The 10,857-nt window shown below is 42.5% G+C and overlaps 1 protein-coding gene across 1 annotated transcript; it reads left to right on the top strand.

Moving 5' to 3' along the window:
* Positions 1–647: 647 nt before the first annotated feature.
* Positions 648–8,061, top strand: LOC108514599 (syncytin-1-like). The gene is made up of 2 exons (XM_017850920.1): positions 648–725; positions 6,089–8,061. The coding sequence occupies exon 2, from the start codon at positions 6,089–6,091 to the stop codon at positions 7,802–7,804; it is 1,716 nt and encodes a 571-aa protein (XP_017706409.1). The 5' UTR covers positions 648–725; the 3' UTR covers positions 7,805–8,061.
* The last annotated feature ends 2,796 nt before the right edge of the window (positions 8,062–10,857 follow it).

Genomic DNA, 10,857 nt, shown 5'->3' on the forward strand with positions numbered 1-10,857 from the left:
TGCAGAAAATAGTAAGAGCCCTTTTCTAGGATGGTGGATAAAACGGTGTTTTATATCATGATGCTTTTGAATAGACATCAATGAGAACTGACTCCACTGCTTACAGTGTTACATGTCTGATGATTAGAAGTGTCCGGAGCCATGAGGCCCAGAATTAGCCGACCTCTGTTGCTTGATCTCTGCAAAGCGGAGACAAGATGGCACATTTCCGGGTTCTTCATTACAAACCTTTCCCACGCGTGCGCTAGCTTTTCCCGTGCACGCCTAAACTGTTCCCGCACGCGCAAGCCTTTCCCGTGCGCGCGCAAACTTTTTCCCGCCCAGGAAGATATGCAGCCTACAGCGCAGGCGCGATCCCGCACCCGGAAAAATTAGAAACCCACGGCACATGCGCAATTGTAATTTGAGAAAATCCAGCCCCCCATCACTGCCCTGGCCCAACCTCTTCCTCTGTCAGCCTATATAAGGCATTGCACTGCCACCATTAAACAAGACTTGATCAGACTATTTGTCTTGTCTCCATTTCTCATGTTTTCTTGTCTCCTCCATTCCCACTCCCCCTTCCAGGGTCTGTTCGACTGTCCTGCAGGTCGGGACACCTGGCGCCTGAACAGGGACCTGGACACGGGGGAAAAAGTGAGGAAGAAGGCACTAGAGTCAGCCGAAAGTGAAAGTGGAAGAAATTCCTCCGGACGTCGCGGGAACCTGCCGCGTTGGAACCAGAGGTGAGTAATAGTGTCTGATTATGGGACAAGAATTAAGCCAACATCAGATTTATGTAGGGCAATTAAAAGAGGCTTTAAAAGCACAAGGAGTAAGGGTTAAAAGTAATGATTTGTTTAAGTTTTTTGATTTTGTAAAAGAAACCTGCCCTTGGTTTCCACAAGAGGGGACCATTGACGTAAAGAGGTGGCGTAGAGTGGGAGACTGTTTTCAAGATTACTATAGTACTTTTGGACCAGAAAAGGTTCCGGTGACAGCTTTTTCTTATTGGAATCTAATCAGAGATATAATAGATAAAAAGGAAAAAGAAAAAGATCCTGAGGTAATGGCGGTGGTTACTCAGACTGAGGAAATATTAAGAGGCAGCTCCCAGACCGACCTCGAAAAATCCATACCTAATAAAGAAATAGACCTTATATCGCTACAAAGCGACGAGGAAGAGGCTGGGGTCCCCTTAATGACAAATATAGAAACATCAAATAAGGAAAAGTTCAAAAAATACCCAGTTTTACCTACAACTAATGAAAGCAAAAGTAAAAATAACTTTAACCCTTCAGAAGTAAACTGGGATAATTTGGAGGAAGGGGCAGCAAAATATTATAATTCTGACTGGCCACAAACTCTTACTTATCCCCCTCCCTATAATAAGGCTTCTGCCCCCGCAGTTATGGCAGTAATAGACCCAAAAGAGGAGCTTAGAGAAAAAATTGCACAGCTTGAAGAGCAAATAAAGCTCGAAGAACTACATCAGTCTTTAATCACTAGATTGCAGAAATTAAGGACAGGAAGTGAGAGCGTTCAATACCCTAAAGGAATAGAGAAACCCTCTCACCCTCAGAGACCCGGACAGCATGTCCCAAAAGGAAGGTCGCTTGGTAGTAGGGATAGGGAGGATTCCTCTCCTCGAGATGTTTTTCCAGTAACGGAAACTACAGATACGCAGGGTCGAGCCTGGAGACACCACAATGGGTTTGAATTTACTGTAATAAAAGAACTAAAAACTGCTGTCTCGCAATACGGAGCTACTGCCCCGTACACCCTGGCCATAGTCGAATCTGTGGCCGAAAATTGGCTCACTCCCATAGATTGGAATACCTTAGTTAGAGCAGTTCTTTCCGGAGGCGACCATCTGATTTGGAAGTCAGAATTTTATGAAAATTGTAGAGATACGGCCAAGAGAAACCAACAAGCCGGAAATGGTTGGGATTTTGATATGCTAACTGGCTCGGGTAATTACACAGAAACCGATGCTCAGATGCAGTATGATCCTGGACTGTTTTCTCAAATCCAAGCAGCGGCTACCAAAGCCTGGAGAAAACTTCCTGTTAAGGGGGATCCAGGAGCCTCGCTCACGGGGGTCAAACAAGGACCTGATGAGCCTTTTGCAGACTTTGTACATAGACTTTTAACCACAGCCAGCAGAATATTTGGAAATGCCGAGGCAGGGGTGGATTATGTAAAACAGCTAGCTTACGAAAACGCTAACCCGGCTTGTCAGGCAGCAATCAGACCTTATAGAAAGAAAACAGACTTAACAGGTTACATCCGCCTCTGTTCAGACATAGGGCCCTCATATCAACAGGGTTTGGCTATGGCTGCTGCCTTTAGTGGACAAACCGTAAAAGACTTCCTCGCTAGTAAAAATAAGAATAGCAAGGGGTGCTTCAAGTGTGGAAAATTGGGACACTTCGCTAGGGATTGTAAGGGAGAGCTAGCTAAGACCTTAGAGGCAAAAGCTCCAGGCCTCTGCCCTAGGTGTAAAAGAGGAAAACATTGGTCCAACGAATGTAAATCTAAAATTGACAATCAAGGAAATCCCCTAACACCTCAACAGGGAAACGGATTGAGGGGCCGGCCCCAGGCCCCGAAACAAGCTTATGGGGCGGTCAGTTTTGTACCAACCAACAACAATCCGTTTCACAGCTTAGTAGAGCAACCCCAGGAAGCGCAGGATTGGACCTCTGTTCCACCTCCCACACAGTATTAACCCCTGAAATGGGACCTCAGGCCCTAAGTACGGGTATATATGGGCCCCTACCCTCAAACATGTTTGGATTAATCCTGGGGAGAAGCAGCGTCACCATGAAAGGCCTACAGGTCTTTCCAGGAATAGTGGATAGTGATTATATAGGAGAAATCAAAATCATGGCCAAGGCTATTGACAACATCATTATCATTCCTCAAGGGGATAGAATAGCGCAGTTACTCCTGTTACCATTGCTAAAAACAGCTAATAAAGTCCAATCGCCCCTAAGGGGAAAGGGAGGATTCGGATCCTCAGACATCTACTGGGTACAGCCCATTACTAATCAAAAACCCTCTCTCACCTTGTGGCTAGACGGAAAGTTATTTACAGGACTGATAGACACAGGGGCCGATGTAACAATTATTAAACAGCAAGATTGGCCCTCCAGTTGGCCCACTTCAGAGACCTTAACAAATTTACGAGGAATCGGGCAAAGTAATAACCCTAGACAAAGTTCCAAATATCTCACCTGGAGAGATCAAGAAAGTAATTCCGGTCTCATTAAGCCATTTGTTATCCCTGATTTGCCTGTTAACCTTTGGGGTAGAGATCTTCTCTCCCAAATGAGGGTCATGATGGGTAGCCCAAATGATATAGTCACTGCACAAATGTTGGCTCAGGGCTACCACCCTGGAAAAGGGTTAGGAAAAAGAGAAGATGGCATTTTACAGCCAATCCCAGCCATAGGAAAATTGGATAAAATGGGGCTTGGAAATTTTTAACCGTGGCCATTGACATGCCTGCACCCCAAAAATTTGCTGATCCAATCACTTGGAAATCAGATGAACCCGTTTGGGTTGATCAATGGCCACTAACCAATGAGAAGCTTGCCGCTGCCCAACAGTTAGTGCAGGAACAATTAGAGGCAGGACACATTACAGAAAGCAACTCTCCTTGGAACACCCCCATATTCGTCATAAAAAAGAAATCTGGAAATTGGAGACTCTTACAAGATCTAAGAGCAGTAAATGCTACTATGGTCCTTATGGGCGCCTTACAGCCAGGGCTACCCTCTCCGGTAGCAATCCCTCAAGGATATTTTAAAATTATCATAGACCTTAAAGATTGCTTTTTTACAATTCCCCTTCATCCTACTGACCAAAAACGATTCGCCTTTAGCTTACCATCTGTAAATTTCAAAGAACCAATGAAACGATACCAATGGAAAGTGTTACCTCAAGGTATGGCCAACAGTCCCACCTTGTGTCAAAAATATGTGGCTACGGCCATACACTCAGTTAGAGAGACATGGAAACAAATGTATATTATACACTATATGGATGACATTCTTATAGCAGGAAAAATGGGAGAACAAGTTTTACAGTGTTTTGCTCAACTCAAGCAAGAACTAACCACGGCGGGTTTACAAATAGCTCCAGAAAAAATACAACTACAAGACCCTTATACATATTTAGGTTTTCAAATAAATGGACCTAAAATTACAAATCAAAAGGCCGTTATCCGTAAAGATAAGTTACAAACCCTCAATGATTTCCAAAAGCTCCTTGGAGACATAAATTGGCTTCGGCCCTACTTAAAACTCACCACAGGAGACTTAAAACCCTTATTCGACACCCTGAGAGGTGACCCCAGCCCTAAGTCCCTTAGGTCGTTATCAAAAGAAGCTCTTTTATCACTTAATAAAGTAGAGGCGGCCATTGCTGAGCAATTTGTTACTAACATAGACTATTCACAGCCATTAACCCTTTTAATATTTAACACAACACTAACACCTACTGGTTTATTCTGGCAAAATAACCCTATTATGTGGGTCCACTTGCCTTCATCTCCCAAAAAGGTATTACTCCCCTATTATGATGCCATAGCAGATTTAATTATTCTAGGGAGAGACAATAGCAAAAAATATTTTGGAATTGAACCCTCTATGATCATACAACCTTATTCTAAGCCACAAATCCATTGGTTGATGCAAAATACTGAAACGTGGCCGATTGCTTGCGCCTCTTATGCTGGCAACTTAGATAACCATTATCCACCAAACAGGCTTATTCAATTTTGTAAGCTGCATGCTTTTGTCTTCCCTCATGTTACCAGTAAAACACCTTTAGACAATGCCTTATTAGTATTCACTGATGGGTCATCCACAGGAACTGCTGCATACACCTTTGCAGACACCACTGTTAAATTCAAAACCAGCCATACTTCAGCTCAGCTAGTAGAATTGCAGGCCCTAATCGCAGTACTGTCAGCCTTCCCTAATCAGGCCCTTAATATTTATACTGACAGTGCATATTTAGCTCACTCAATACCTTTACTTGAGACCGTAGCACAAATCAAACATGTCTCAGACACAGCCAAGTTATTTTTACAATGCCAACAATTAATACATGACAGATCAACACCTTTCTTTCTTGGACATATTAGAGCTCATTCAGGATTACCAGGACCTCTATCCCAGGGCAATCAACTGGCTGATATGGCAACCAAGACGGTAGCCATAGCTACAAATACAAACCTAGCCCAAGCACAGGCTATTCATGCCTTACACCATCTTAATGCTCAAACTTTGAGACTGATGTTTAAAATAACTAGAGAACAAGCAAGACAAATAGTTAAACAATGTCAGACCTGTATAACATACCTGCCAGTCCCTCACTTAGGAATTAACCCAAGAGGACTAGTTCCCAACATGATTTGGCAAATGGATGTCACTCATTATTCAGAATTCGGTAACTTAAAATACATCCATGTATGTATAGATACATTTAGTGGATTTATACTGGCCACCCTACAAACAGGCGAAGCTACCAAACATGTCATAGCTCATTTACTACACTGTTTTTCCATAGTTGGAAAGCCTAAACAACTAAAAACAGACAATGGTCCTGGTTATACATCCAAAGCCTTTCAAGACTTTTGTCTTAAATTACAAATAAAACACATTACTGGAATTCCCTATAACCCTCAAGGACAAGGAATAGTTGAAAGAGCACACCTATCCTTAAAAACCACCATTGACAAAATAAAAAAGGGAGAATGGTACCCTACTAAGGGCACCCCTAGAAATATCCTTAATCACACACTTTTTATTTTAAATTTTTTAAATTTGGACAACCTGAACAGATCAGCAGCCGATCGATTTTGGCATTCCGAGTCCAAAAAACAATTTGCCACGGTTAAATGGAAAGACCCCTTAGACAACACATGGCATGGTCCAGACCCAGTGTTAATCTGGGGAAGAGGCTCAGTTTGTGTTTTTTCTCAAACTCATGATGCAGCCAGATGGCTACCAGAGCGACTGGTAAGACAGGTACCTAACAATAACCAATCCAGGGAGTAATTTTCTCCCTGAGAGTACTCTTTTCCTCTATTGCAGAGATGAACTTCAACTACAAGCCCCTCTGGACCATGGTGCTGATTTGCCAAGCACTCCAGGTATATGCCGGCTTTGGTAATCCCCATGAGGCCCGTAAATATATACGACAACGATACGGTAAGCCCTGTGATTGTTTGGGGGGATATGTGACCTCCCTTCCAAATACGTACATCTCAGCTGTGTCCTGCTCCGCTTACACAGCATACCTGTCTAGTGACTCTCTTAAGTGGAGGTGTGTGTCAACCCCAAGAATATTTAGTGGAGGGGATACCACAACCTGCCCTTGTGACACATTTGAGACTGCTATGCATAGTTCCTGCTACACTACTTATTTAGAATGTACCTCTGGCGGTAAAACATACTATACTGCTATCCTAACAAGATCTAGAACCCCTACTATAGGGGCCAATAGTGTCCCTACAGTTGTAGGAAGTACCAATAACCTTATATCAGCTGGCTGTACTGGAACTGTAGGACAGCCTGTCTGCTGGAATATTCACCCCCCTCTTCATACCTCTGACGGAGGAGGACCACAAGACAAGGTCCGAGAAATTAGGGTATACAAAAAACTTGAAGAGTTGCAAAGGTCCCTGTACCCGGAAATTCACTACCACCCCTTGGCCTTGCCCAAAGCCCGAGGGAAAGAGAAAATTGATGCCCAGACCTTTGCCCTCCTCACGGCTACTCATAACCTGCTTAACAATTCCAACTCTAGTCTGGCTGATGACTGCTGGCTGTGTCTGCAATCAGGAGATCCCGTTCCTCTTGCCATACCCAGTAATAACTTAAATTATACATCCAATACCCCTTGCACCATAATTCCTCCCCTTAAAGTACAGCCTTTAGAATTTCCTAGTTCCTCTTGCATCTACTCCCCTCCCCTTAATAACACTTACGACCTCGATGTAGGATTCAATCAATTCAATAATTGTTCCACCATAGTAAATATTTTCCAATCGCTGTGTGCCCCAAACAGCTCGGTTTTTATATGTGGCAATAATAGGGCTTATACCTATTTACCTACTAACTGGACAGGACGCTGTGTCTTAGCCACACTTTTACCTGACATAGACATTATCCCTGGAGATGAACCTGTACCTATCCCAGCTATAGATCACTTTTTAGGAAGAAACAAAAGGGCAATACAATTTATCCCCTTACTTGCAGGATTAGGCATAACTACTGCCGTAGCAACTGGGGCTACAGGCCTAGGGGTTTCTGTTACTCAATACACCAAATTGTCTCGCCAACTGATCTCAGATATGCAGGCCATTTCGAGTACTATACAAGATTTACAAGATCAGGTAGATTCTCTGGCAGAAGTAGTGCTCCAAAATAGAAGAGGCCTAGATTTACTAACTGCAGAACAGGGAGGCATCTGCTTGGCTTTACAGGAGAAGTGCTGTTTCTATGCCAACAAATCCGGGATCGTCAGGGACAAAATCAGGCGTCTACAAGAAGACCTAGAAAAACGACGAAAAGAAATAACCGATAACCCGTTTTGGACTGGGTTCCATGGACTCCTTCCCTATCTTATGCCATTCCTGGGCCCCCTGCTTTGCCTATTGCTCTTACTCTCTGTAGGACCTTTGGTTTTCAATAAGCTCATGACATTCATTAAGCAACAAGTCGAGGCTATCCAAGCGAAGCCTATACAGGTCCATTATCATCGCCTAGAACAAGAAGATCGCGGTGGTTCATACTCACACCCATTATGACCACCTTCCCTATGCGCTGAACTGGACAGCCAATGACGGGTAAGAGAGTATCATCTCTCACTAACCTAAGACAGGAGGGCCGTCATAAGCTACTGCCTAATCCCATGACGGGTACCAGTGATGAGATGCATTACTCCAACCTAAGACAGGCGCAGTTCCCGAGGGACAATCTTCTAGCCATAATTATATATAAAAAAGGGGGACCTGTCCGGAGCCATGAGGCCCGGAATTAGCCGACCTCTGTTGCTTGATCTCCGCAAAGCGGAGACAAGGTGGCACATTTCCGGGTTCTTCATTACAAACCTTTCCCACGCGTGCGCTAGCTTTTCCCGCGCGCACCTAAACTGTTCCCGTGGGCGCAAGCCTTTCCTGCACGCGCGCAAACTTTTTCCCACCCAGGAAGTTATGCAGCCTACGGTGCAGGTGCTATCCCGCGCCCGGGAAAATTACAAACCCACGGCGCATGGGCAATTGTAATTTGAGAAAATCCGGCCCCCCGTCACCGCCCTGGCCCAACCTCTTCCTCTGCCAGCCTATATAAGGCATTGCACTGCCACCATTAAACGAGACTTGATCAGACTATTTGTCTTGTCTCCATTTCTCGTGTTTTCTTGTCTCCTCCATTCCCACTCCCCCTTCCAGGGTCTGTTTGACTGTCCTGCAGGTCAGGACATAGAAGAACATTCTACAGAGTACCTGCCAGCTCCTTCTAGCAAGCCTTGCCATATAATTCCAGGGCCAGTAGAACCCATTCATACTGTGATGTGACATCTATTCCTGCATCTTCATGTCATGATGGCTGACAAAGTGTTAGGAATATTCCTGGAAGCCATTTCTATGCCAGAAAGGTTAACAATTACTTGACTCTTCATAGAAGTGGCCTTTTTCATAAAAGAGCTATTAGCATCCCTTAGACACTAGTGACAAATATTGATCTAGATCACTCATATGGTAACTTAGGCCCCTTGTTCTCTCCTGAGAGTGTGTGTAATATAATTTTTTGGCCTCAGCTTTTGAATTTAGATTCCTTAACTTCTGCATTGGTATTTTTGGCCTCTTCCATATTTCTTCAAATTATTTCTACTTGGGAAACCCAGCAATGAGAACAGTGCCCTCCTAAATCTAGTGTACCTGATACATACAAAAGGATTGCCCTATGGTCGACATTTACCTCAGAGTGCACGTTTCTGCCAATTTCAGCAAATACGGTTATTGAAAGGACATTTACAAAGTATTTTTATTAAAAGCATACTCTTCAAGTTAAAAGGTAAATGGAAAAGAAAATATGCTTATTAAAGCTAATGTTGCATTTTGCCTGTGAACCTGCCTGATAAAACTCTGGAATAATTAATCCTGTATTAAGGAATCTGCATTTTATTTTGGCAGGAGATCTTGAGGATAAGAAAACATGGTTGAAATCCCTATTCTTCAAACTATCTGATAATTACATGGCTTATATCTTTTCTTCATTTTCTCAAATTCCCTTGATGGTTTTTTAACCTTAAAAGTGCTAGATTAGAAAGCAGGAACAAATTTAACACTTGCACAAAAATTCCTAATGTCATTTATTCTCCTAACAAGCTTAGTGAGAAATGAAAAAACTGAAAGAAAAGACATTTCTTACTTGTGTTCTTCCTCCAAGCAAAGCAAGAGAATAGATGTAACAGATTTCATGCATTAGTGAGCACTCTATTACCCCATTTTGCTAAAACTCAAATCAAAAGGGCCATCTGTTCTCAATAATTCTTCTTTCTTCTGTACCAGCAAAATGCCCTTGGCACTGGAAGAATTTCATAGTGCTATAAGGAATCCCTCAGGCTTCAAACAGACCTTTGCATGAAGGTAGGGTCTATACATTCCCAAAAGTAGTTAATAAAAAAAAAAGAAAAAAAAATGGGTGACAGTTGATCTTCTATTAATCAAAATGCTCAGGAGGTCTCTATTAAATTGAATTTTCCAGTTAAATGAAGCATAAGCATAACATTCTTCTTACAGAACCTGCTTCATTAGACCCTGTTTAGGACCATGCTTCTCAATGTGTTTTAACCAATGCCCTCTCTTGATAAACATAAAAATCTCCTCTCTTCTCCAGAGATTCTGTTCCTTTGCATATGGTCCAGAGACCTTGTTCTCATCTCATAATGGAATTACTGAGAGGCAAAGGAGAGCTTATTTTCTATGTATTCTCATCAACCAAGAACTTTCCTTTAGCTTTTCTGATGTAGTTTTCATTACAAAACTAATGACTTTTCGTGGTATTTCAATTTTAAAATTTTATAATTTTAAATATGTATTTTCATATACCCACTGGGAGAGTGAGATGTTTTCCTGAAGAAAGGCTGTCTCTGCCCCCTCCCCACCCACAAGTGAGAAACACTGTTCTAAGACTAACAATTTCAATTTTCTGCTTTAGTAAATAGGACGGAGAGAACCTAATTGAATTCTCATTTAGTGCTTAGGATCTAATAAGCCTCGGGCTCTGGATGATAAACTTAAATCTTCAATATACAGCATAATAGCTACAGATTCAAAAAATAAGCAAACTTGACTGGAAGGTATATGCAAAACCCGGAAACACTACAAGGTAGCCCTCCCCTACTTTTTTTAACAGGGTCTCAATTACCATGAACATTGTTCAGAATTTAAACTTGAAAACATTTAGGTCAAGCTACACAAGGCAGCTTATCTTGGATGATCTTCTCCAACTGCATCTTGTATTATTTATGAAAAAATAAACTAATCTCTTCTTTATTGATTTCGAGTCCTCCTGTGTTTACAGATATGTGACCATTTTCTCATATTGGTATTTGTTCAGGCTCTGGATATTAAGTGCCATGATTCTTCTCATAAGCTCCTGGCAATTAATCCCTCATGCAGTAGGCATGCTTTAGTGCCCTTTTACTGCACGACCTCCACTCTCACATCTCCCCGGGATAATATGATGCTAACACCTGCATTCTGCCTTTCCATAAGAGATATTGAGTTGAGTAAACAAAACTAGAATGGGCTTGAAGTGTCTTATTTTTATTCCATCTTTTCATGGTCCCTTTGGT

This window comes from Rhinopithecus bieti, unplaced genomic scaffold, assembly GCF_001698545.2.
Source record: "Rhinopithecus bieti isolate Rb0 unplaced genomic scaffold, ASM169854v2 scaffold_30846, whole genome shotgun sequence".
NCBI classification, from domain to species: Eukaryota; Metazoa; Chordata; class Mammalia; order Primates; family Cercopithecidae; genus Rhinopithecus; species Rhinopithecus bieti.

Bases quoted from the DNA above. Each gene is read 5' to 3' on its own strand.
- LOC108514599 (XM_017850920.1), top strand. From the start codon at position 6,089: ATGAACTTCAACTACAAGCCCCTCTGGACCATGGTGCTGATTTGCCAA.